The sequence below is a fragment of the Xenopus tropicalis genome, chromosome 7 (genome assembly GCF_000004195.4).
Source record: "Xenopus tropicalis strain Nigerian chromosome 7, UCB_Xtro_10.0, whole genome shotgun sequence".
Classification (NCBI taxonomy): Eukaryota; Metazoa; Chordata; class Amphibia; order Anura; family Pipidae; genus Xenopus; species Xenopus tropicalis.
Genome location: NC_030683.2, coordinates 953,602 through 981,503, shown reverse-complemented (window position 1 = coordinate 981,503; position 27,902 = coordinate 953,602). Strand labels below are relative to the sequence as shown.

At 54.9% G+C, this 27,902-nt stretch overlaps 1 protein-coding gene across 1 annotated transcript; it reads left to right on the top strand.

The window, feature by feature from the left end:
* The first annotated feature begins 163 nt into the window (after nt 1–163).
* LOC116412125 (rap1 GTPase-activating protein 2-like) lies at nt 164–27,902 on the top strand. The gene is made up of 14 exons (XM_031905712.1): nt 164–381; nt 1,128–1,212; nt 4,294–4,329; nt 7,496–7,543; nt 7,688–7,726; nt 7,857–8,034; nt 11,510–11,555; nt 11,660–11,789; nt 11,878–12,027; nt 12,110–12,280; nt 15,035–15,119; nt 17,285–17,421; nt 18,317–18,420; nt 27,515–27,902. The coding sequence occupies exons 1-14, from the start codon at nt 338–340 to the stop codon at nt 27,525–27,527; spliced, it is 1,266 nt and encodes a 421-aa protein (XP_031761572.1). The 5' UTR covers nt 164–337; the 3' UTR covers nt 27,528–27,902.

Here is a 27,902-nt window from a genome sequence, read left to right as displayed (position 1 = left end):
CCGCACATGAAAGGGTTAAGAGCAGACGGAGGCGTTAATGCCGTTGCTAAGGGCAGGCAGCAGGGGTCTATGCACCGGCAGGACAAATACAATGAGAGAGGGATGGGGGTACAGGGGGGAGCGAGGGCTCCTTGTCTATCTCTGACCGGGGGTCCGGCACTCTATAGGGGGTCTCTGACTCAATGTCTCTCTGACATTTCCCTCTGCCTTTCATGTGAGGATCATGACATTCATTAGACAGACAGGCAGGACAATGTGGGGGGTCTCTACCCACAGCCCGAGACTCTCATAGAGCACAAGGCAGAGAGCCGAGAGCCGAGAGAGACTTCCACAGACCATGTTCTCCAGAAAGAGGAGCTTCACATTCGGGGCCAACAGTGGGTGAGTAGCTGTCTCTCTTACTGCGAGCACTCACACTCAGCTGTCTCTCTTACTGCGAGCACTCACACTCAGCTGTCTCTCTTACTGCGAGCACTCACACTCAGCTGTCTCTCTTACTGCGAGCACTCACACTCAGCTGTCTCTCTTACTGCGAGCACTGACACTCAGCTGTCTCTCTTACTGCGAGCACTCACACTCAGCTGTCTCTCTTACTGCGAGCACTGACACTCAGCTGTCTCTCTTACTGCGAGCACTCACACTCAGCTGTCTCTCTTACTGCGAGCACTCACACTCAGCTGTCTCTCTTACTGCGAGCACTGACACTCAGCTGTCTCTCTTACTGCGAGCACTCACACTCAGCTGTCTCTCTTACTGCGAGCACTGACACTCAGCTGTCTCTCTCACTGCGAGCACTCACACTCAGCTGTCTCTCTCACTGCGAGCACTCACTGGCACTCAGCTGTCTCTCTTACTGCGAACACTCACACTCAGCTATCTCTCTTACTGCGAGCACTCACACTCAGCTGTCTCTCTCACTGCGAGCACTCACACTCAGCTGTCTCTCTCACTGCGAGCACTCACACTCAGCTGTCTCTCTCACTGCGAGCACTCACACTCAGCTATCTCTCTTACTGCGAGCACTGACACTCAGCTGTCTCTCTTACTGCGAGCACTCACTGGCACTCAGCTGTCTCTCTCCCCCACTTTCAGGGGCCCCCGAGGCTTTGATGTCTCTTTCTCTTTAGGAAACCAGAAGACGCCGCTCTCTGTATCTCTGATGCGATGGAGACTCCGAGAGAGATCCCCCAGGCGCCTCCGGCTCACACCAAGGTCAGGGGCCCCTGGGGGCCCGAATATTATTTACTGGTGGGGAATGAGTGGAACTGGTGTCAGTGCATTTATTTCATCTTAATATGGTGTAATTGGGCCTTTCCTCCTGGCACCCACTGAGTGAGCCTTCCCCTTCCCGGCACCCACTGAGTGAGCCTTCCCCTTCCTGGCACCCACTGAGTGAGCACTTCCCTCCATGGCACCCACTGAGTGAGCTTATTTTTCCGTTTGCTGTTACCGCTTCTGGCACCCACTGAAGTGAGCCTTCCCCTTCCCGGCACCCACTGAGTGAGCCTTCCCTTCCTGGCACCCACTGAGTGAGCGCTTCCCCTTCCTGGCACCCACTGAGTGAAGCTTCCATTCCTGGAACCAACTGAGTGAGCCTTCCCTTCCTGGCACCCATGAGTGGCTTCCCTTCCTGCACCCCTGGAGTGAGCCTTCCTCTACACGGCCCCTGAGTGAGCCTTCCTTCCTGGCACCCACTGAGTGAGCCTTCCCTACACGGCACCCACTGAGTGAGCCTTCCCTTCTGGCACCCACTGAGTGAGCTTCCCTTCTGGCACCCACTGAGTGAGCCTTCCCCTTCCTGCACCCCTGAGTGAGCCTTCCCACAACGGCACCCACTGAGTGAGCCTTCCCCTTCCTGGCACCCACTGAGTGAGCCTTCCCCTTCCCGGCACCCACTGAGTGAGCCTTCCCCTTCCTGGCACCCACTGAGTGAGCCTTCCCCTTCCTGGCACCCACTGAGTGAGCTTCCTTCCCTGGCACCCACTGAGTGAGCCTTCCTACACGGCACCCACTGAGTGAGCCTTTCCCTTCTGGCACCCTGAGTGAGCCTTCCCCTTCCCGGCACCCACTGAGTGAGCCTTCCTTCCCGGCACCCACTGAGTGAGCTTTCCCCTTCCCGGCAACACACTGAGTGAGCCTTCCCCTTCCTGGCACCCACTGAGTGAGCCTTCCCTTCCTGGCACCCACTGAGTGAGCTTCCCTTCCAGCAACCCACTGAGTGAGCCTTCCCCTTCCTGGCACCCACTGAGTGAGCCTTCCCCTTCCCGGCACCCACTGAGTGAGCCTTCCCCTTCCTGGCACCCACTGAGTGAGCCTTCCCCTTCCCGGCACCCACTGAGTGAGCCTTCCCCTTCCCGGCACCCACTGAGGGGGCTTCCTTCCTGGACCCTCACTGAGTGAGCCTTCCCGGCACCCACTGAGTGAGCCTTCCCCTTCCGGCACCCACTGAGTGAGCCTTCCTTCTGGCACCCACTGAGTGAGCCTTCCCTTTCCGGCACCCACTGAGTGAGCCTTTCCCTTCTGGCACCCACGAGTGAGCCTTCCCTTCCTGGCACCCACTGAGTGAGCCTTCCCTTCTCCCGGCACCCACTGAGTGAGCCTTCCCTTCCTGGCACCCACTGAGTGAGCCTTTCCTGGCACCCACTGAGTGAGCCTTTCCTTCCTGCACCCACTGAGCGAGCCTTTCCTGGCACCCACTGAGTGAGCCTTTCCCTTCTGGCACCCACTGAGTGAGCCTTCCCCTTCCTGGCACCCACTGAGTGAGCCTTCCCTTCCTGGCACCCACTGAAGTGAGCCTTTTCTGGCACCCACTGAGTGAGCCTTTCCTGGCACCCACTGAGTGAGCCTTTCCTGCACCGAGTAAGCCTTTCCTGGCACCACTGAGTGAGCCTTTGCTGGCCCCACTGAGTGAGCCTTTCCTCGGCCACCCACTGAGTGAGCCTTTCCTGCACCCACTGAGTAAGCCTTTCCTGGCACCCACTGAGTGAGCCTTTGCTGGCACCCACTGAGTGAGCCTTTCCTGGCACCGCACTGAGTGAGCCTTTCCTGGCACCCACTGAGTGAGCCTTTGCTGGCACCCACTGAGTGAGCCTTTCCTGGCACCCACTGAGTGAGCTTTTCCTGGCACCACTGAGTGAGCCTTTCCTGGAACATGAGTGAAGCCTCCCCTTCTGGCACCACTTGAGTGGAGCCCTTCTGGCCCCACGTGAGTGAAGCTTCCCTTCTGGCACCCACTGAGTGAGCCTTCCCATTCTGGCACCCACTGAGTGAGCCCTTCCTTGCACCCACTGAGTGAGCCTTCCCATTCTGGCACCCACTGAGTGAGCCCTTCCTGGCACCCACTGAGTGAGCCTTCCCCTTCTGGCACCCACTGAGTGAGCCTTTCCTGGCACCCACTGAAGTAGCCTTGCCATTCTGAGACCCTGATTGACCTTTCCTGGCACCCGACTGAGTGGCTTTCCATTCTGGCACCCCTGAGTGAGCCCTTCCTTTTGCCCCCAGAGTGAGCCCTTCCCATTCTGGCACCACTGAGTGAGCCTTCCTTGCACCACTGAGTGAGCCCTTTCCCTTCTGGGACTCCCATTGAGTGAGCTTGCCATATCTGGACTCCCACTGAGTGAGCCTTCCTTGGCACCTTCCTGAGTGAGCCTTCCATTCTGGCAGCCCACTGAGTGAGCCTTCCTGCCCACACTGAGTGAGCTTCCCCTTTCTGGCACCCATGAGTGAGCTTTGCCTGGCACCCCAGAGTGACCTCCTTCTGGCTCACTGAGTGAGCTATTCTGGACCACTGAGTGAAGCCTTCATTCGGACCCACTGAGTGAGCCTTTCTAGCACCATGAGTGCCGCTTCGCCCTTGCTGGCACCCACTGAGATGAGCTTACCATTCTGGGCACCCAATGAAGTGAGCTTCCATTCTTGGCACCCACTAAATGAGCCTTTCCTGGCAGCCCCATGAGTGGCCTTTCACTGCACCATGGAGTGAGCCCTTTCTGGACCCACTGAGTGAGCCTTTCCTGGCACCCATGGAGTGAGCCTTTCCTGGCACCCATGGAGTGAGTCCCTGTATGGCACAGAGTGCCCCATACAAGGCACCAATTTGCCCCACTAGTGCTGTATCTGCCCCTTGGCCTGTGAGTATGAATCTTGGCTACTGAGTGAGATCTCCACACAGGGACTGGGGCTCTTTAGGGAACGTTGCCCAGGGCCCATTTCCCTGACTGGCAGATATTGGGGGGCTATAACAGTAAATATGGGGTGATCCATGTGACTCTCTGTCCCTTTCCTGCTGCTCAGCCGGTCGACTTGTTTGAGATGATTGAGAAAATGCAGGTAACGTAACAATGTGAGCCCTTTGGTCACTCCATGTACCCATGTACCCATGTACCATTGATACCACCATGTACCAATGTACCCCATGTACCCCTTGTACCTTGTACCATGTACCCTTGTCCCATGTACCCTTTGTACCCATGTACCCCTTGTACCCCATGTACCACTTTGTACCCCTTGTTACCCTTTGTACCCGCCTTGTACCGCCATGTACACATTGTACCCTTGTACATGTACCGCCTTGTAACCTTTACCTTTTTACCCCTTGTACGCTTGTACCACCTTGTAACCCCATGTACCCCTTGTACCCCATGTACCTTGCCCTTTGTACCGCCCTTTGTACCCTTGTACCATGTACCTTTACCTTGTACCCATGTACCTTTGTACCCATGTACCTTTTGTACCCATGTCCTTTGTACCCATGTATTCCCTTTGTAACGCTTGTACCCCTTTGTACCCCTTGTACCCAGTACCCCTTGTACCCTGTACCTTGTACCCATTTCCTTTGTACCCCTTGTACCTCTTGTACCCTTGCTACCCCTTGTAGTCTTGTACCCCATGTACCCCCTTGTACCATGTACCTGTACCCCATGTAACCCATTGTACCGCCTTGTACCCCCTGTACACCTGTACCTTTTGGTCCTTGTACCCCTTGTACCCCCTTGTACCCCTTGTCCTTGTACCCCATTGTCTTGTACCCAATGTACCCTTGTACCCTTTGTCCATTACCCCCCTTGTACCCTTGTACCCATTGGTACCCTTTTTACCCTGTACCCAATGTACGTTGTAACCTTGTACACATGTACCCTTGTACCCTTGTACCCCTTGTACCCTTGTTACCGATGTACGCTTGTACCCTCGTACCCCATGTACCCTGTACCCCATGAACCCCTTGTACCCTTGTAACCCATGTTACCCCTTGTCCATGTCCCCTGTACCCTTGTCACCATTACCCTTGTACCATTCCCTTGTACCGCCTTGTACCCTTTGTCCCATGTAACCCTGTACCCATGTACCCTTGTCCATGTACGCCTTGTACTGGTACCCTTGTCCCATGTAACCCCTTGTACCCTTGTACCCTGTACCTTTACCTTGTACCCATGTACGCTTGTACCCTGTACTTGTACCTTTGTCCCCTTGTACCCTTGTACCCTTGTACCCTTTTGTACCCCATGTACCTTGTACCCTTGTACCCTGTACCCATGTAACCCCTTGTACCTTTGTACCATGTACCTTGTACCCTTGTACCCATGTCCCCTTGTCTTGTACCCATGTACCTTTGTACCCTTGTACCTTGTAACCCTTTGTACCCATGTACCCCTTGTACCCCTTAGTACCCCTTGTACCCATGTACCCCTTTACCCTTGTACCCCTTGGTACCCTTGTACCCATGTCCCTTGTACCTCATGTACCCTTGTACACATGTAACTCTTGGTACCACCTTGTCCCCTTGTAACCCATGTACACTTGTACCCTTGTACCCTTGTACCTGTACCCTGTACCCATGTACCCCTTGTACCCCCTTGTACCTCGCTGTAACCCTTGTACCCATGTACACTTGGTACCCCTTGATACCCTTGTACCCTGCGGCTACCTTGTACCGCCTGTACCCTTGTACCTTGTACCCCTGTACCCATGTACCCTTGTACCCTTGTACCATGTACCCCTTGTCCCATGTACCCATGTACCCTTGTACCCTTGTACACCTTGACCACTTGTACCCATTGTACCCCATGTACCGCTTGCTACGCATTACTATGTATCCTTGTACCCTTGTACCCCATGTACATGTCCCCATGTACCCATGTACCTCCCCCCCTTTAACCCTCCCAATCAGAGTGTTCTATCCCACCCACTATTCACTCGAGACATGCCCACCATCCACCCTGTGTATGCCTGTGTTGAACTATACATGCCCGCACCCCCACCGTGCTATTGCCTAGTGTTTACATACATGCACCCCGCCCACCACCTGTCATGCCCTGTGTTACCATACATGCCCGCTCCACACCACCTGTGTATGCCCCTGTGTTACATACATCCGCCACCCACCCTGTGCTCATTGCCCTGTGTTACATACATGCCGCCATTCTTTACTTGTTTTGCCCGCCTGTGCTATTGCCCTGTGCTATTGCCCCTGTGTTACGATACATGCACCGCCCACCCCACCTGTGCTATTGCCCTGTGTTATGCCCTGTGGTTACCATACATGCCGCCCATCCCACGCTGTGCTATTGCCCCTGTGTTACCATACTGCCCGCCACCCCACCTGTGCTATTGCCCCCTGTGTTATACATTGCCGCCCCCACCCTGTGCTATTGCCCTGTGTTATTGCCTCCCTGTGTGCATCAGCCAGCCACCCACCCTGTGCTATTGCCCTGTGTTCCATAATGCCCGCCCACTCCAGCTGTCTTTGCCCCTGTTGCTATTGGGACCCTGTGTTACCATCACATGCCCGCCACGCCCCACCCTGGTGCTATTCAGCCTGTTGTTATTGCCCTGTTTACGATACATGCCCCGCCCACCCACCTGTGCTATGCCCGTGTTACCATTAACATGCCCGCCCACTCACCTGTGCTATTGCTGTGCTATGCCCCTGTGTTACATACAATGCCGCCCACCCCACCCTGTGCTTATTTGCCTGGTGTTTGCCTGTGTTACCATTACATGCCCCGCCACTCCCATCTGTGTATTGCCCCTGGTTACATACATGCCGCCCACCCCACTGTGTATTGCCCCTGTGTTACCATACATGCCCCGCCCACCCCCACCTGTGGGCTATTTTTCGCCTGTTGGTTATGCCCTGTGTTACATAATCATGCCCCGCCAGCCACTGTGCTATTGCCCCCGTGTTACCATACATGCCCTGACCCACTCCACCTGTGCTATTGCCTGTGTATTGCCCTGTGTTACATAACATGCCCCGCCACTCCACCCTGTGCTATTGCCACTGTGTTATATGCCCCTGTGTTAAATACTGCCGCACTCCCACCCTGTGGCTATTGCCCTGTGTTACATACATGCCCGCCCCCCCACCTGTGCATATTGCCCTGTGTACATACATGCCCGCACTCCCACCCTGTGCTATTGCCCCTGTGTTATTGCCCCTGTGTTACCATACATGCCCCGCCCACTGCTGACGGGCCCCTATATTGTGTATTTGCAGTGCAGCCGACTGGAGGACCAGCGATGTGTCTTTCCCTCGCCCCTCAAGGTCAGTGCCGTTCCCTACAGATCCTGGTTCTGCTCCCATTGGACCCCTAGCAGATAAGTCCCGCCCCCGAGGAGCTGGCTTGCTCAGCAGATGGCTAGAGGGCCCCCAGTTGCCCAAATAATGAGTTCCGTCTCTGTTATTTAGGGAAGGGCAGAAGATGCCGCACATCCGGGGATACACGAGGTGAGATTTATTTTCCATACCCCCCCCCTTTATTTCACCCCAGAGCAGGGCCCCTATAACTTACTGACCAATCAGAGCTCTGCTTTGTACCAATTGGGGGTCACTCAGTGCCGTTATGTGTCTCCCCCAGATACTGAGGCGCGGCCCCCCACTCCCTCTCCTAATCCCCCCTACATTTGGAGGCTACTGGATCGAGGGCACCAAGCACATGTTGCCCCACCCCGGCTCCACCCTTCGGGCGCCCAATGAGAGGCTCCACATCCTGCAGTCGGACCCCACGGCCAGGCTGTATAGGAAGCACTTCCTGGGTAAGGTAGGCCGACCTTTAAACATATAGACATAGACACAACTAGAGACAATAATAGCAGCCCTATGCACTAATACCCTCAATAGAACTCCGTTTACCCCTGTGCCAGGAACCAGACGTCTGTTGCCAGGACATCAGAGATAAGAGATATCAACATAGCCAGTCAGACTGGGCAGAGATCCGAGAGGACTGCCCTGAGCGCAGGATGAAGATTATATAGACGAGAAAAGCCACTGTGCCCCATGTTCTGTCAGGTTGGGAAATAACAAGACAGAACACATAACTGCTGGCCTGAGTTCAGTATTAGCAGCATTGGGAATGGGCCCCTCCTCCCATTTGTATGCAAAACAACGGGAATGCTGGGAGGCATCTCCTGGCCTCCCATGGTATTCCAAGGGTTATTCCCAGATTCACCTTAAGTCGGGGCGGAATAGCAGTGGGAGGAGCGCTGAGTGGGGTCCCTGGGGCGCCACATCCCATGAGTTCCAGCCCTTATCTCCCTTTTCTTGTCCGCGACTCGAACCGAGGACTGCAACAAGCACTCAGCGTCACCCGGGAACCAGATTACTAGATAAAATATAAAGATAGAACGATAGAGACAAACCAATCTGCCCCTTAGGCCATGTTGCCCTCCTCCTTAGCTCTTCCCCGTCCAGGGCATATAGAGAAATACATAATATATATATATATAGATAGATATATAATACATACTATCATATATAGATATACATATATATACATACATATACATATATAGATAACCTCCCTTATTAACCCCTCTTCTTTAGCTCACCTCCTTTTAAACCCTCCTTCCTTTAGCTCCACCTCCCTTATAATACATATATCATTTGCTCCACCTCCTTATACCCCTCCTTCCTTTTAGTCCACTCCCCGTATAAAATCTCATATCACATATATACATACTATAAAAAACTCCTCCCTTCCTTTAGCGCACCTCCCTTATAAAACGCCCCTTCCTGTACGCTCCTCCTCCCTTATAAACCCTCCTTCCAATATATAGATCACAACCATAACTATATAAAAACTCCTGCTTCTTTAGCTCCACCTCCCTTATAAAACTCCTGCTTCCTTTAGCTCCACCTCCCTTATAAAACTCCTCCTTCCTTTCCTCGTTAGCCTTTCCCCTCTCTAAGATGCTTCGGCCTTTAGCCCCTCCCCTCCCTTTAACCCCCTAGTCCCAGTGCATCTGCTCTCTGTTTTGCCCCCACAGATGCTGTGTAAGGATCTGACTGCGAGAGGGTTCTTTTCCCTTTCTTTCGCTGAATGGTGAGGCGGGATCTGATGATTTGGGAGAGGGGGGGGGTTGGTGAATTACAAACAATAAGGGCATTTACCAGCTGTAGGGGGCGCTAATGTTTCTCTCCGTAGGCCTCGCAGCTCCTCGTCACCTTCGATGCACACAATAAATGAGCCAACTTCAGTTTGGGGTCATTTCCAGAAGCGGGATGGTGAGGAGAGACGTGGGGGAGGGGCAGGGGGCAGGAAAGGAGGTGGGGGGGAGTTGGGGGCAGGGAGAGAGAGTCCATTAACATCACAGAGGAAAAAAGGAGAAGATTATTATGTTCCAACTAAAGTCACTTTTATCCCCAAAAAAAGGGAAAATTCATTTGTAATAGTTTTGGAAGAGTATAATGGGATAATGGAGAAAGAATAATGGGGGTATAATGGGGTCTAATGGGGGGTATAAATGAGGATTAATGAGGAGGGATATATAGAGGATATAATGGGGGTATTAAGGGGGTCTAATGGGCAAGATATATAGAGAAAGATACTAGAGGGGTATAATGGGGTATAAATGGGGAAATAATATATAGAGAGATATAACTGGGGGTTATGGCAGTGTATGGTGAGAGTTTAATTGGATTAATAGAGTTAGTAAAAAAGATTATAAAAACAACATTTTTGGTGCACTTCTCCCCTTCTCTTTCCTTCCCCCAATTATTTCTCCTGCTTATTCTCCTGCTGTTCCCCCCAACTCACCCACATATCTTACATATCATTATATATATATTGTCCCCCCAAAATCTTCTCCTCACCACTTTCTCTCTCTCGTCTGCTACATAATACATATACTCCATAGAACTCATATATGCACACATATCATATACACCACATACATTAGACATTCCCTCTACCCTCCTGCCCCCTCCCTCGTCCGTTTCTGCCCCTCCCTCCCCCCCTGTACCCTTTGCGCCCCTCCCTCTACCCTGTCCCTCCCCGTATTCCCTCTTCCCTCCCTCCCCCCCATCAGTACCTCTGCCCCCTCTCGTCCTCCTGCCCCTCCGCTCCCCCTCGTTCCCCCTGCAACATACACACTACATAAATACCCCTCCCTCCCCCCTGTAACCCTCCTGCCCCCTCCCTTGTACCCTCCTGCCATCCTTGTCCCTCCTGCCCCTCCCTCCCCCTCGTACCCTTCTGCCCCATCCTCGTACGTCTGCCCCTCCCTCCCCTCGTACCCTTCTGCCCCCTCCCTCGTACCGTTCTGCCCCCTCCCAATAACACCCTGCGTACCCTTCTGCCCCCTCCTCATACCCTTCCTCCCCCTCGTACCCTCCTGCCCCTCCCTCGAAAAGTATATACTATATACCCCCTCTCGTACCCTCCTGCCCTCCCCTGTTACGTTCTTGCCCCCTCCTCCCCCCTCGTACCCTCGCCTCCCCGCCCTGTACCCTTCCTGCCCCCCTCGTACCGTTCTGCCCCGCCTCCTCCCCCCCTCGTACCCTCTGCCCCCTCCCTCATACCCTCCTGCCCGTCCCCTCGGTACCGTTCTGCCCCCTCCCCTCCCCCTCCGTAAAAACCTCCTGCCCCCTCCTCATACCTACTAGCACACTACACACAGAATTCCGTTCTGCCGCCCCCTCCCTCCCCCCCCTCGTTAAATATACACATCACATAAATACACATACAACATACACACACACCTCGTACCCTCACATGGCCATACATACATTCCCTCCCTCCCCCACATACATACACAATACACACATACACAATCGTACCGTTGCTGGCCCCTCCCTCCCCCCTGTACCCCTGCCCCCTCCCTCAACCCTCCCTCCCCCCCTCGTCCCTCCTGCCAGACACAAATACACATAATAATACCGTTCTAACACAAACATACACCTCAACCCCTCGTCCCTCCTGCCACACCTCCTGCTACCCCTCACATGCCGCCCTCCCTCGTCCGTTCTGCCCCTCCGCCCCCCCTCGTCCCTCTGCCCCCTCCCTCATACCCTCCTCAACCCCCCAATCGTCACTCCTGCCCCCCCCCTCGTACCGTTCTGGCCCCTCCTCCCCCCCCATAGAAATTACCCTTCTTGGCCCCCTCCTCTGCCCTGTCCTCCCCCGTTATTTTCCCTCTTCCTCCCACTGTCGCCCCCCCACTTTATGCCCCCCCAGGAAAACAGAAGTGTGAAGCCGGCTGTTCAGTACACGATGAAGTTTTGGGGTTCCAGCGCAATTTCGATTCTGGGAAAAAGTGAATCTTCAGAATTTCAAAGGGTGAGAAACGTTCTGCACCCGGGAATTTACCCTCTGGGGCATCAGTGGGGGATTCCCAGGGGCAATGGGGGCAGGTCACTGAATCTGACGTTTCACCCCGGCAGGTTCCGGGGGGGCCTGGATGTGTTCCAGGGGCAAACGGGATCCGAGTCCATTTACACCACGTTCCGGGGCCACGAGATCATGTTTCACGTATCAACCAAACTGCCCTTCACCCCCGGCGACCCCCAGCAGGTCAGTGTACTGGAGAATCCATGGGCCCTCTGTGTGGATCTGCCCCCCAGTTGCCCCCAGTGCTGACGGCGCCCCCTGTTGGTTGCAGCTGCAGAGAAAGCGCCACATTGGGAAGACTTGTGAATTGGTCTTCCAGAGGAGGGGGGCGTGTGTTCTCCCCGATCTCACGCTCCCTTTCCTCCATTGTTTCCTGGTGGTGCAGTTGTGTAAGGGCCCCACTGGGGACCCCTACTTTAAGGTGAACTAAACCCCCCCCCCCATGGCTCTGACCCCAGTGGCAACTGCCCCCAAACCGTAACCCCCCCCGGTGTCTCTTACAGGTGTCGGTCACAGCCCGAGATGATGTCCCTCTGTTTGAGCCGCCGCTCCCCAATCCTGCTGTGTTCCCCAAGGTGAGTGCAACCCCAGTGGCCAAGTCATTATTTACTTTCCCTTTACACTTATTCTGTGTCCAGAAGCTTATGGGCCCCCTAACTGGCCTTCAGGCTGGGCCCCCTTAGCCCATACAGCAAAGGTTACAGATATATAGAAACATTGGGGGGTAACAGCTCACCCCGCTATCGTCCAGGAGGTACCCAGGGCACAAATAAAGCACTTCACCCCAAATCCCCCCCTAAACTGGCCTTCAGGCTGGGCCCCCCTAGCCCATAACAAGGTTACAGATATATAGAAACATTGGGTAACAGTCACCCGCTATAGTTCCAGGGGTACCCAGGCACAAATAAGCACTCACCCCAAATCCCCCCTAAACTGGCCTTCAGGCTGGGCCCCCTTAGCCCATAACAAGGTTACAGAGATATAGAAACATTGGTAGGTAACAGTCACCCCGCTAATAGTTCCAGGGGTACCCAGGGCACAAATAAGCACTCGCCCAAATCCCCCCTTAACTGGCCTTCAGGCTGGGCCCCTTAGCCCATAACAGTTACAGATATAATAGAAACATTGGGGTAACAGTTTCACCCTGCTATAGTTCCAGGGTACCCAGGGCACAAATAAAACAACCTCACCCCAAACCCCCCCTTAACTGGCCTTCAGCTGGGCCCCCTTAGCCCATAACCAGGTTACAGATATATAAGAAACATTGGGCGGTAACAGTTCACCCTGCTATAGTTCCAGGGGTAACCCAGCACAAATAAGCACCCAAATCCCCCCCTAACTGCGGCCTTCAGGCTGGAGCCCCCTTTAGCCCCATAACAGGTTACAGATATATAGAAACATGGAGTAACAGTCACCCCGCTATAGTTCCAAGGGTACCCAGGGCACAAATAAACACTCACCCCAAATTCCCCCCTAACTGCCTTTTCAGGCTGCGGCCCCCTTAGCCATAAAACAAAGGTTAACAGATATATGAAACATTGGGCGGGTAAACAGTCACCCCGCTTAGTTCCAGGTGGTACCCAGGACAAATAATCACTCAACCCCAAATCCCCCCTAATGCCCTTTCAGTCTGGGCCCCTTAGCCCATAAACAAGGTTACAGATATATAGGAAACATTGGGGTAACAGTCACCCCGCTATAGTCCAGGGGTACCCAGGGCACAAATCTCACCCCCAAATCCCCCCCTAACTGGCCCTTCAGGCTGGGCCCCCTTAGCCCATAAAACAAGCGGTACAGATATATAGAAACATTGGGGTAACAGTCACCCCGCTTATAGTTCCAGGGGTACCCAGGGCACAAAAATACCACCCCAAAATCCCCCCCTAACTGGCCTCAGGCTGGGCCCTTAGCCCATAACAACGGTTACAGAATATAGAAACATTGGAGGTAACAGCCACCCCGCTATAGTTCCAGGAGGTAACCCAGGGGCACAAATATAAGCACTCACCCACCAAATCCCCCCTAACTGGGCCTTCAGGCTGGGCCCCCTTGCCATAACAAGTTACAGGATATATAGAAAACAATTTGGGGAACAGTCACCCCGCTATAGTTCAGGGGTACCAGGGCACAAAATAAGTCACTCACCCCAATCCCCCCAACTGGCCCTTCAGGCTGGGCCCCCTTAGCCATAACAAGGTTACAGATATATAGAAACATTGGGGTAACAGTCACCCCGCTATAGTTCCAGGGGTACCCAGGGCACAAATAAGCACTCACCCCAAATCCCCCCCTAACTGGCCTTCAGGCTGGGCCCCCTTAGCCCATAACAAGGTTACAGATATATAGAAACATTGGGGTAACAGTCACCCCGCTATAGTTCCAGGGCTGTGACAGTACCAAGGATTCCCACTGGGTGGCAGTGTTGCGCCACTACAGTTATTAACACTCGGCAGGAACCCTAAGAAACCCCCGACTGTGCATCTAACAGGAGAATTAGATGTGACTGATCTGGACCTTTGTGGGGTCGATGTGGCCCCCAGTGGGTTATTATGGCCCCCAGTGGGTTATTAGGCCCCCAGCGGGTTATTATGGCCCCCAGCTTACACACGACATATAAGGGGTTTTACAATGTCCCCAGGCAGAGGTGCAAGCGTGTACCCCAAGAGTGTACCCCTAGTGCTCATTCAGTTCTGCCCTGGGGGGGCTGCATGTTGCACTGGATAAAAATACCTGGGCCGGGGGGCACATTATTGGGGGTCGCAGGCCTATGGCAGGTGGTAAAGCCCCCCTCCTGCCTACCTGCCCCCCATATATATATCACACTGCTGAATGCTTTGGGACAGCCGCATGTCTCTGCACCCCAAAACTGAGCAGAAAAACAGATCACAGAGAAATGGGGCAATTCTACTACAGCAGGGGCAGCGGGGAAATATGGGGGTATCTCTCTCTGTATCTCATTCCCCTCTCTCTCTCCCCCCCATCTCTCTCTTTCACCCCCTCTGTCTCTTTTCCCCCATCGTTCTCTCCCCCCTCCACTTTTCCCCCCCTCTCTCCCCTTTTACCCCCTCTCCCCCCCTCTCACTTTTCCCCCCAATTCTCTCCCCCTTTACCCCCTCTCCCCCCCTCTCTCCCCCTTTTACCCCTCTCCCCCCCCTCTCACTTTCCCCCATCTCTCCCCCTTTTTACCCCCTCTTCCCCCCCCCTCACTTTCCCCCCTCTCCCCCTTTTACCCCCCTCTCCCCCCTCTCTCCCCTTTTACCCCCTCTCCCCCCCCTCTCACTTTCCCCCCTCTCCCCCTTTTTTACCCCCTCTCCCCCCTCTCACTTTCCCATCTCTCCCCTTTTACCCCCTCTCCCCCTTCTCACCTTTCCCCCATCTCTCCCCCTTTTACCCCCCTCGCCCCCCCCTGTACACACAGAATTCCCCAGTTCCGGGAGTTCCTACTCACTAAGCTGAATAAATGCACGAGGTCAGTTGTTTACTCGGGCCGAGAAGATTTCTCCAAACTGCAGGGTAAGGTTGTCTCATCTGTCTGTCTGTCTCTTGTCGTCTCTCCCTGTGGTCGGTCTGTCTGTCTCTCAGTCTGTTCTCTCCCTGGGTCTGTGTGTCTCTCCCTGTGTCTGTGTGGTCTCTCCCTGTGTCTGTCTGTTGTCCATCTCCCTTGTCTGTCTGTCTCTCCCTGTGGTCTGTGGTGTCTCTCCTTGTCTGTTCTGCTCTTCTGTCTGTCTGTGTGTCTCTCCCTGTGTCTGTGTGTCTCTCCCTGTGTCTGGTTGTCTCTCCCCGTGTCTGTGTGTCTCTCCCCGTGTCTGTGTGTCTCTCCCCGTGTCTTGTGTTCTCTCCCCGTGTCTGTGTGTCTCTCCCCGTGTCTGTGTGTCTCTCCCCGTGTCTGTGTGTCTCTCCCTGTGTCTGTCTGTCTGTCTGTCTCTCCCCGTGTCTGTGTGTCTGTCTGTCTGTGTGTCTGTCTGTCTGTCTGTCTGCTGTCCCTGTGGTCTGTCTGTGTGTCTCTCCCCGTGTCTGTGTGTCTCTCCCCGTGTCTGTGTGTCTCTCCCCGTGTCTGTGTGTCTCTCCCCGTGTCTGTCGTCTCTCCCCGTGTCTGTCTGTCTCTCCCCGTGTCTGTCTGTCTCTCCCCGTGTCTGTGTGTCTCTCCCCGTGTCTGTGTGTCTCTCCCCGTGTCTGTGTGTCTCTCCCCGTGTCTGTGTGTCTCTCCCCGTTGTCTGTCTGTCTGTCTGTCTGTCTGTCTGTGTGTCTCTCCCCGTGTATGTCTGTCTGTCCCCGTGTCTGTGTGTCTCTCCCCGTGTCTGTCTGTCTCTCCCCGTGTCTGTGTGTCTCTCCCCGTGTCTGTGTTGTCTCTCCCTGTGTCTGTGTGTCTCTCCCCGTGTCTGTGTGTCTCTCCCTGTGTCTGTCTGTCTCTTCCCTGTGTCTGTGTGTCTCTCCTGGTCTGTGTGTGTCTCTCCCCGTGTCTGTGTGTCTCTCCCCGTGTCTGTCTGTCTGTCTCTCCCTGTGTCTGTGTGTGTCTCTCCCTGTGTCTGTGTGTCTCTCCCTGTGTCTGGTTTGTCTGTGTTGTGTCTCTCCCTGTGTCTGTTTGTCTCTCCCTGTGTCTGTGTGTCTCCTCCCTGTTCTGTGTGTCTCTCCCCGTGCTCTCTGTCTGCTGTCTCCTCCTGCTTGTCTGTCTGTCTCTCCCTGTGTCTGTGTGTGTCTCTCCCTGTGTCTGTTCTGTCTCTCCCTGTGTCTGTCTGTCTCTCCCTGTGTCTGTGTGTCTCTCCCCTGTGTCTGTGTGTCTCTCCCTGTGTCTGTGTGTCTCTCCCCTGTGTCTGTGTGTCTCTCCCCGTGTCTGTTGTCTCTGCCCGTGGTGCTCTCTGTCTGTCTCTCCCTGTGTCTGTGTGTCTCTCCCCGTGTCTGTGTGTCTCTCCCCGTGTCTGTGTGTCTCTCCCTTGTGTCTGTCTGTCTCTCCCTGTGATTGTCTCTGTCTGCTTGTTCTCTCCCTGTGTCTAGTCTGTCTGTCTCTCCCTGTGTCTGTGTGTGTCTCTCCCTGTGTCTGTCTGTCTCTCCCTGTGTCTGTGTGTCTCTCCCTGTGTCTGTGTGTCTCTCCCCGTGTCTGTGTGTCTCTCCCCGTGTCTGTGTGTCTCTCCCCGTGTCTGTGTGTCTCTCCCCGTGTCTGTGTGTCTCTCCCCGTGTCTGTGTGTCTCTCCCTGTGTGTCTCTGTCTGTCTGTCTCTCCCTGTGTCTGTGTGTCTCTCCCCGTGTCTGTGTGTCTCTCCCCGTGTCTGTGTGTCTCTCCTGTGTCTGTGTGTCTCTCCCCGTGTCTGTGTGTCTCTCCCTGTGTGTCTCTCCTGGTCTTGTGTGTCTCTCCCCGTGTCTGTGTGTCTCTCCCTGTGTCTGTCTGTCTCTCCCCGTGTCTGTCTGTCTCTCCCTGTCTGTGTGTCCTCCCGTGATCTGTGTGTCTCTCCCCGTGTCTGTGTGTCTCTCCCCGTGTCTGTGTGTCTCTCCCCGTGTCTGTGTGTCTCTCCCCGTGTCTGTGTGTCTTCTCCCCGTGTCTGTGTGTCTCTCCCCGTGTCTGTGTGTCTCTCCCCGTGTCTGTGTGTCTCTCCCCGTGTCTGTGTGTCTCTCCCTGTGTCTGTGTGAGGGGGGATGTCTCATTAATAAGCTGCACTATGAGACTTGCTCTCTTTCTCTAACAGGAGCGCACTCGGGGCGCTCTCATAGACAGCCTGTATGAGGAGCTCTCCATGCACAACCAGAGAGTGCTGGGGACACTGGATGAGAGCGCTGGGGAGAAGCTGGAGAGCGGGGGGACTGGATTCCTGGAGAACATTAAGGTGAGGGGGGGGGACTCTGACCCTGGCATTGCCCAGTGTGGCACAAGGGGGTCTCTCCTCCCCGAGCCCCGCCCCCTGGGTACCAGTCATTCCCATAATCCCCGTATGTGACCCCCCCAGTCCCGTACCAGTGTGGCACAAGGGGTTCTCTACTCCCGAGCCCCGCACCCCCTGGGGCCACCAGTCATTTCCCAAATCCCGTATGTGACCCCCCCAGTCCCGTACCAGTGTGGCACAAGGGAGTCTCTCCTCCCCGAAAGCCCGCCCCCTGGGTCAACCAGTCATTCCCATAACCCCGTATGTGACCCCCCCCAGTCCCGTACCAGTGTGGCACAAGGGGGTCTCTACTCCCCGAGCCCCGCCCCCTGGGCACCAGTCATTCCCATAATCCCCGTATGTGACCCCCCCAGTCCCGTACCAGTGTGGCACAAGGGGGTCTCTACTCCCCGAGCCCCGCCCCCTGGGCACCAGTCATTCCCATAATCCCCGTATGTGACCCCCCCCAGTCCCGTACCAGTGTGGCACAAGGGGGTCTCTCCTCCCTAAGCCCCGCCCCCTGGGCACCAGTCATTCCCATAATCCCCGTATGTGACCCCCCCCAGTCCCGTACCAGTGTGGTCAGTAATTGCATCTCTGGGGGGGCAAAGCGCCCCTACAAATAACTGATATTGGGGTACAGGGTACTCATGGGCAGCTCATTGGTACAGGGGGTGGTGCTGCCCCTCTTGCCCTTCCCAAGTGCCATTTCTATATGGGGCGGGGCCTAATGAGGGGGAGGGAGCACTAAGGTGAATAATGGGGTTCTTCATTCCTACCCACTGACCCCCCCCCCCTTCCCATTAGTCTCCCCTGACTAATCCCTGGCCGGGGGCTCAACCCATCTCTGTCCCCACAGACGTTCTCATTGTCCCTGCGCAGCCCCCAGCGCTCTCGTGAGGCCCTCGCCCGCACCCACCGGGCCAGCAGCGTCGCCACCGAGGGGCCCCCCGACGAGAGGAGGTAGGTAAGCGCCACGTTGGGCCTTGTGTGCCCCCTACTGTAAATGATAAGGATATTAGCAGTCACTGAGGGGTTCTGTGCCCCCCATATAAAGGCACAAGGCTGCAGGCTGAGTTATACAGGGAACTCTGAGTATCACTTCATGTATTATAAGGGATAATGACCCCCTACTGTAAATTGATAAGGGATATTAGCAGTCACTGAGGGGTTCTGTGCCCCCCCATATAAAGGCACAAGGCTGCAGGCTGAGTTATACAGGGAACTCTGAGTATCACTCATGTATTATACGGATAATGTACCCCCTACTGTAAATGAAAGATATTAGCAGTCACTGAGGCGTTCTGTGCCCCCCATATAAAGGCACAAGGCTGCAGGCTGAGTTATACAGGGACTCTGAGTATCACTCATGTATTATAAGGATAATGTACCCCCTACTGTAAGATAAGGATATTAGCAGTCACTGAGGGTCTGTGCCCCCCAATAAAAGCACAAGGCTGCCAGGCTGAGTTATACAGGGAAACTCTGAGTATCACTCATGTATTTATAAGGGATAATGTACCCCCTACTGTAAATGATAAGGATATTAGCAGTCACTGAGGGGTTCTGTGCCCCCCATATAAAGGCACAAAGGCTGCAGGCGAGTTATACAGGGAACTCTGATATTTCACTCATGTATTATAAGGATAATGTACCCCCTACTGTAAATGATAAGGATATTAGCAGTCACTGAGGGGTTCTGTGCCCCCATATAAGGCACAAGGCTGCAGGCTGAGTTATACAGGGAACTCTGAGTATCACTCATGTATTATACGGTGATAATGTACCCCTACTGTAAATGATAAGGATATTAGCAGTCACTGAGGGGTTTCTGTGCCCCCCCATATAAAGGCACAAGGCTGCAGGCTGAGTTATACAGGGAACTCTGAGTATCACTCATGTATTATAAGGGATAATGTACCCCCTACTGTAAATGAGTAAGGATATAGCAAGTCACTGAGGGGTTCTGTTGCCCCCCAGTATAAGGCACAAGGCTGCAGCTGGAGTTATACAGGGGAACTCTGAGTATCACTCATTGTATTATAAGGGATAATGTACCCCCTACTGTAAATGATAAGGATATTAGCAGTCACTGAAGGGTTCTGTGCCCATATAAAAGGCAAAGGCTGCAGGCTGAGTATACAGGGAACCTCTGAGTATCACTCATGTATTATAAGGGATAATTTACCCCTACTGTAAAATGATAAAGGATATTAGCAGTCACTGAGGGGTCTGTTGCCCCCCATATAAAGGCACAAGGCTGCAGGCTGAGTTATACAGGGAACTCTGAGTATCACTCATGTAAATAAGGGATTACTGTACCCCTACTGTAAATGATAAAGGATATTTAGCAGTCACATGAGGGGTTCTGTTGCCCCCCATATAAAGGCACAAGGCTGCAGGCTGAGTTATACAGGGAACTCTGAGTATCACTCATGTATTATAAGGATAATGTACCCCCTACTGTAAATGATAAGGATATTAGCAGTCACTGAGGCGTTTCTGTGCCCCCATATAAAGGCACAAGGCTGCAGGGCTGAGTTAATACAGGGAACTCTGAGTTATCACTCATGTATTATAAGGGAATAATGTACCCCCTAACTGTAAATGATAGGATATTAGCAGTCACTGAGGGGGTTTGTGCCCAGATAAAGGCACAAGGCTGCAGGCTGAGTTATACAGGGAACTCTGGAGTATCACTCATGTATTATAAGGGATAATGTACCCCCTACTGTAAATGATAAGGATATTTAGCCAGTCACTGAGGGGTTCTGTGCCCCCCATATAAAGGCACAAGGCTGCTGGCTGAGTTATATACAGGGAACTCTGAGTACACTCATGTATTATAAGGGATAATGTACCCCCTACTGTAAATGATAAGGATATTAGCAGTCACTGAGGGGTTCTGTGCCCCCCATATAAAGGCACAAAGGCTGCAGGCTGAGTGTATACAGGGAACTCTGAGTATCACTCATGTATTATAAGGGATAATGTACCCCCTACTGTAAATGATAAGGATATTAGCAGTCACTGAGGGGTTCTGTGCAGCCGGGGCAGATAAAGGCATTTGGATGCCCCCAGGCTACATTCCTGTAGGGGAGGGGCGACCCCAGCCTGGGGCAGAGTCTGAGCATTTCAGGCTGCACTTTCCCTTTAAGAACAGAAGGAGGCAGCAGTGAGACTGTAAGATCAGGTTCTGGTGCTGGAAAGTGTTGGACCCACTGCAATAAGAGCCGGTACTGGGCTTTAATATTCCCACAGAAATCTCTGCCCCCAGCAGCCAGGGAAGCCTTTCTCTGTGCACAACTTCCTTCCTCCTTATGATGCAATATCCTGCACACAGCCGGAAGTGTAAGTGCAAGTAAATCGTCTTCCCCGCTCTGCTGATTGGTTCTGCTCTCTGCCCTTTGCTGTAAGTGTCCCAGCAGATAGGAACTGCCCCTGGGCGGGGCCTGGGAAGGGGCGGGGCTGCAGGTGTGGGACATTCCAGGAATAACAACATTCCACTTTATCTCAACTCACCCAACAAGTTCCAACACTTAGTGCCCCTCCCTGGGCAACACCCGGGCAGGGGGGCAGGAGTACAGACATATGGGGGGGGGGGGGGCAGGAGTACAGACATATGGGGGGGGGGGGCAGGAGTATAGACATATGGGGGGGGGGCAGGAGTATAACAATATGGGGGGCAGGAGTACAGACTATGGGGGGCAGGAGTATAGACATATGGGCAGGAGTACAGACATATGGGGCAGGAGTACAGACATATGGGGGGGGGGGGGCAGGAGTACAGACATATTGGGGGGGGCAGGAGTACAGACATATGGGGGGGCAGGAGGTATAGACATATGGGGGGCAGGAGTTATATGACATTATGCGGCGGGTGCAGGAGTTATAGAAAACACATATGGGGGGCAGAGACAGACATATGGGGGGGGCAGGAGTATAGACATTATGGGGGCAGGAGTACAGACATATGGGGGCAGGAGTACCAGACATATGGGGGGGGGCAGAGTACAGACATATGGGGGGGGCAGGAGTACAGACATATGCGGGGGGGCAGGGAGTACAGACATATGGGGAGGGGGCAGAGTATAGACATATGGGGGGGGGGCAGCGAGTACAGACATATGGGCGGGGCAGGAGTACAGACATTATGGGGGGGGATGCAGGAGTATAGCACATATGGGCTGGGGGCAGGAGTACAGACATATGGGGGGGGGCAGGTGTATTAACATATGGGAGGGGGGCAGGAGTAACAGACATATGGGGGGGGGGGCAGGAGTACCAGACATATGGCGGTGGGGGCAGAGATAGACATATGGGGGGGGGCAGAGTTACAGACATATGGGGGCAGGGAGTACAGACAATATGGGGGGGGGCAGGAGTACAGACATATGGGGGGCAGCGAGTATAGACATAATGGGGGGAGGAGTAATAGAACATATGGGGGGGCAGGAAAGTACGACAATATGGGGGGGGGGCAGGAGTTATAAGACAATATGGTGGGGGCAGGAGTATAGACATATGGGGGGGGCAGGAGTACAGACATATGGGGGGGGGGCAGGAGTATAGACATATGGGGGGGGCAGGAGTACAGACATATGGGGGGGGGCAGGAGTAAGACATATGGGTGGGGGGCAGGAGTATAGACATATGGGGGGGGCAGGAGTAACGACATATGGGGGGGCAGGAGTATAGACATATGGGGGGGCGCGCAGGAGTACAGACATATGGTGGCGGCAGGAGTACAGACATATGGGGGAGGGAGTACAGACATATGGGGGGCAGGAGTATAGACATATGGGGGGGGGCAGGAGTATAGACATATGGGGGGCGGCAGGAGTTATAGACATAGGGGGGGGGGCAGGAGTACAGACATTATGGGGGGGGGCAGGGAGTATAGAACATATGGGGGGGGGGCCAGGAGTACAAGACATATGGGGGGCAGGAGGTATAGACATTATGGGGGGGGGCAGGAGTACAGACATATGGGGGGGCGGGCAGGCAGTACAGACATATGGGGGGGGGCAGGAGTATAGACATTATGTCGGGGGGGGGCAGGAGTACCAGACAGAGGGGGGGGCGAAAGAGGAGGGCAGGAGTATAGACATATGGGGGGGCAGGAGTACAGAACATAGGGGGGGGCAGGGAGTACAGACATATGGGGGGGGGCAGGAGTACAGACATTATGGGGGGGGGGGGCAGAGTACAGGACATATGGGGGGGGGCAGGAGTATAGACATATGGGGGGGCAAGGAGTAACAGACATATGGGGCGGGGCAGGAAGTATAGACATATGGGGGGGCAGAGAGTACAGACATTATGGGGGGGGGCAGGAGTACAGACATATGGGGGGGGCAGGAGTACAGACATATGGGGGGCGGCAGGAGTACAGACATATTGGGGGGGGGCAGGAGTACAGACATATGGGGAGGGGGGCAGAGTACAGACATATGGGGGGGGGCAGGAGTATAAGACATATGGGGGGGGGGGCAGGAGTACAGACATTATGGGGGGGGGCAGAGTACAACATTATGGGGGGCAGGGAGTACAGACATATGGGGGTGGGGGCAGGAGGTAACAACATATGGGGGGGCAGGATACAGACATATTGGCGGGAGGCAGGAGTACAGACATTACGGGGGGGCAGGAGTTACAGACATATGGGAGGGGGCAGGAGTACAGACCATTATGGGGGGGGCAGGGTTACAAGACATATGGGGGGGGCAGGGAGTAACAGACATATGGGGGGGGGGCAGGAGTAACAGACATATGGGGGGCAGCGAGTACAGACATATGGAGGGGGGCAGGAGTACAGACATTATGGGGGGGGGGCAGGAGTTACAGACATATGGGGGGCAGGAACAGACATATGGGGGGCAGAGTATAGACATATGGGGGGCAGGGAGTACAGACATCATGGGGGGGGAAGGAGTACAGACATATGCGGGGGGCAGGAGTACAGACATATTGGGGGGCAGGAGTATAACATAATGGGGGGCAGGAGTACAGACATATGGGGGGGCATGGATATAGACATTATGGGCGGGGGGGCAGGAGTACAGACATATGGCGGGTCAGGATACAGACATATGGGGGGGGCAGGAGTACAGACATATGGGGGGGGGGCAGGATACAGACATATGCGGGGGGGCAAGGAGTATAGAACATATGGGGGGGGCAGGAGTATAGAACATTATGCGGGGCGCGGAGCTATAGACATGATGGGGCAAGGAGTTACAGGACATATGGGGGGGCAGGAGTATAGACATATGGGGGCAGAGTACAGGACATATGGGGGGCAGGATAGGATGTACAGACATATGGGGGGGGGCAGGAGTACAGAACATTAGGGGGGCCAGGAGTATAGACATATGGGGGGGCAGGAGTATAGACATATGGGGGGCAGGAGTACAGACATATGGGGGGGCAGAGTATAGACATTGATGGGGCGGGGGCAGGAGTATAGACATATGGGGGGCAGGAGTATTAGACATATGGGGGGGGGCAGGAGTATAGACATATGCGGAGGGGGGGCAGGAGTATAGACATATGTGGGGGCAGGAGTAAGTAAGACATATGGGGGGGCAGGAAGTATAGACCATATGGGGGGCAGGAGTATAGACATATGGGGGGGGAACAGGAGTATAGACATATGGGGGGCAGGAGTATAGACATATTGGGGGGCGGGCATAGTATAGACATATGGGGGCGGGGGCAGGATATTAGACATATGGGGGGGCAGGAGATAGACATATGGCGGGGCAGGAAAGTATAGGACAATATGGGGGGCAGGAGTATAGACATTATTGGGGGGGGGCAGGAGTATAGACATATGGGGGGGCAGGAAGTATAGACATATGGGGGCAGGAGTATAGACATAGGGGGTGGGGCAGGATTATAGACATATGGGGGGCTGGAGTATAGACATATGGGGGGCAGGAGGGTATAGACATATTGGGGGGGCAGGAGTATAGACATATTGGGGGGGGCAGAGTATAGACATATGGGGGCTGGGAGTGACAGAACATATGGGGGGGGCAGGCAGTATAGACATAGGGGGGGGCAGGCAGTATAGACATTATGGGGGGGGGCAGGAGTATAGACATTATGGGGGGCAGGAGTACAGACATATGGGGGGGCAGGGGAGCTATAAGACATTATGGGGGCAGGACAGTACAGACATTATGGGGGGGGGGCAGGAGTATAGAACATATGGGGGCAGGAGTATAGACATATGGGGGTGGGGGCAGGAGTATAGACATATGGGGCAGGAGTATAGACATATGGGGGGGCAGGAGTATAGAACATATGGGGCAGGAGTATAGACATATGGGGGGGGCAGGAGTATAGCACATATGGTGTGGGCTGGAGTACAGGACATATGGGGGGGGCGCAGGAAGTATAGACATATGGGGGGGGGGCAGGAGTATAACATATGGGGGGCAGGAGATATAGACATATGGGGGGCAGGAGTAACAGACATATGGGGGGGGGCAGGAGTATTAACATATGGGGGGGCAGGAGTATAGACCATTATGGGGGGCAGGAGTATAGGACATATGGGGGGGGCAGGAGTATAGACATATGGGGGGGGCAGAGTATAGACATATGGGGGGCAAGGAGTATAGACATATGGGGGGGGCAGGAGTATAGACATCATGGGGGGGCAGGGTACAGAGGATCTGCTGGGGGTCCCTATGGATAATATCACTGTGTGTAGAAGGATTGGGGGGTAGAGAAGGGCCCCCGGCTTTGGGGTACATTTATTTACAAACATGGTTCTGACGCCGCAGTAGGAGGGGCCGAGACCCATTTATCATTAAGGAATATTACCCCCCCCCCCCCCCCAGACACCACAAATAGTTAATGATAACTCATTGTAGGAAACCTCCCCGCAGTGTCCCACTGGGACCCTCCCAGAGCAGGAATCTGAGTCACATGACTATCCTGGAGTATCTGTGGGGGTGGGGGGCAATTACACACCAGGGGCCAAAAGGGCAGCCAGGGGCAGGGGGAGGCCAAACTGACCTGTGTGGGGGCAAATTCCTTTCTCCAACAGCAGCAGTTTGTACAGTTGCCCAAGGCAGATAGCCCCCCCCCCCCCCATGGACAGGAGGTGGTTAACTCCCGACTCCCCCCCCAGCGCCAGTGGTAACTCCGGACTGCCCCCCCCCCCCCAAGCGCCAGTGGTAAACTCCCCACTGCCCCCCCCCCCCCAGCGCCAGTGGTAAACTCCCGACTGCCCCCCCCCAGCGCCAGTGGCTAACTCCCGACTGCCCCCCAGCGCAGTGGTAACTCCCGACTGCCCCCCCCATCGCCAGTGGTAACTCCCGACTGCCCCCCCCAGCGCAGTGGTAACTCCCGACTGCCACCCCCCCCCAGCGCCAGTGGTAACTCCCGACTGCCCCCCCCAGCGCAGTGTTAACTCGCCGACTGTCCCCCCCAGCGCCAGTGGTAACTCCCGACGCCCCCCAGCTGCCAGTGGTAAACTCCCGGACTAGCCCCCCCCAAGCGCCAAGTTGCGTAACTCCCGGCTGCCCCCCCCCCCAGCGCCAGTGGTAACTCCCGACTGTCCCCCCCAGCGCCAGTTGGTAACTCGCGACTGTCCCCCCAGCGCCAGTGGAACTCCCGAACTGCCACCCCGCCCCCCCCCCCAGCGCCAGTGGTAACTCCCGACTGCCACCCCCCCCCCCAGCGCACAGTGGTAACTCCCGACTGTCCCGCCCCAGCGCCAGTGGTAACTCCCGTACTGCCCCCCAGCACCAGTGGTAACTCCCGACTGTCCCACCCCAGCCCCAGTGGTAACTCCCGACTGCCCCCCCAAGCATAAGCGCAGTAGTAACTCCCGACTGCCCCCCCCAGCGCAGTGGTAACTCCGACTGCCCCCCCAGGCCAGTTGGTAACTCCCCGACTGCCACCCCTAGCGCCATTGGTAACTCCCGACTGCCCCCCCCAGCGCCAAGTGGTAACTCCCGACTGGCCCCCCCCCCAGCGCCAAGTGGTAACTCGCGACTGCCCCCCCCCCAGCGCCAGTGGTAACTCGCGACTGCCCCCCTTCCCCCAGCCCAGTGGCTAACTCGCGACTGCCCCCCCAGCGGCCAGTGGTAACTCCCGGACTTGTTCCCCCCCAGCGCCAGTTGGTAACTCCCGACTGTCCCCCCCAGCGGCCAGTGGTAACTCCCGACTGTCCCCCCCAGCACAACAGTTCAACATTCCCACTTGCTGCAGGGAATCCTTGGGATCCACTGACCAGTCATTCTAAATCTCTCCAAACTGAAAGAAAGAATTGCGACTCGGTAGCACAGACTCGGTAGCACAGACTCGGTAGCACAGACTGGGTAGCACAGACTCAAGGTAGCACAGACTCGGTAGCACAGGACTCGGTAGCACCAGACTCGGTGCACGACGTCGGTAGCAACAGACTCAGTTGCAACTCGTACACAGACTCAGTAGCACAGACCAGTTGAACCAGCCTAGCCACAAGTACTCAGTAGCACAGGACTCAGTAGCACACGACTCAGTAGCACAGACTCAGTAGCACAGACTCAGTAGCACAGACTCAGTAGCACAGACTCAGTAGCACAGACTCAGTAGCACAGACTCAGTAGCACAGACTCAGTAAGCAAGGATCATAGCAACAGATCAGGTAGCACAGACTCAGTAGCACCAGGGACTCAGTTAGCACAGGACTCAGTTGCAACCTCCAGTAGCACAAGACTCGTAGCACAGACTCGCGTTTGCGACTCAAGGTACGCACAGACTCGGTTGCGACTCAGTAGCACACGGACTCGGTAGCACAGACTCGGTTGCGAACTCAGTAGCACAGACTCAGTAGCACAGACTCGGGTTGCGACTCAGTAGCACAGACTCGGTTGCGACTCAGTAGCACAGACTCAGTAGCACAGACTCGGTTGCGACTCAGTAGCACAGACTCGGTAGCACAGACTCGGTAGCACAGACTCGGTAGCACAGACTCGGTTGCGACTCAGTAGCACAGACGCAGTCAGTACAATTTGGGAGACTGATCTCTCTCTCTCTCTGTCTCTCTCTCTAGGACACTCTCCTAAAATGAAGGCGCTCAGGGGCCCCCCGAGAGCTGCACTGGCACCAACCATGCCCCCCTAGATGATACCCCAGCAGATCATCACCTACAGGATCAGCTGTTCCCTTACCCACCCCAGGGGCAGTTACTGCGATACAGAGCTTATTGCCCGACGCTGGTGCCAGAAGGGCCCCATTACCAGGGACTCACTTACCCAATGGCTTCTCCCCCACCCACACTGCCTGCCCCCGTGAACTAGGCTCCGCCTCCTTCTGCTACAAAATGCAGCCCCATCAGGCTGGCCATACCCTGTCTCTACTACTCCCCAGGCAGAGAGCCAATGTGGTGCCTGTGTGTGACTGTGGCAGTTCTCCCAATAAAAAGGCAGATTTATTCCAGA

Excerpts from the sequence above, each read along its gene's own strand:
- LOC116412125 (XM_031905712.1), top strand. The coding sequence starts at position 338 with ATGTTCTCCAGAAAGAGGAGCTTCACATTCGGGGCCAACAGTGG. Across the intron at positions 4,330-7,495 it reads AGATGATTGAGAAAATGCAG|TGCAGCCGACTGGAGGACCA; the intron begins GTAACGTAACAA and ends GTGTATTTGCAG. Across the intron at positions 17,422-18,316 it reads GATTCCTGGAGAACATTAAG|ACGTTCTCATTGTCCCTGCG; the intron begins GTGAGGGGGGGG and ends CTGTCCCCACAG.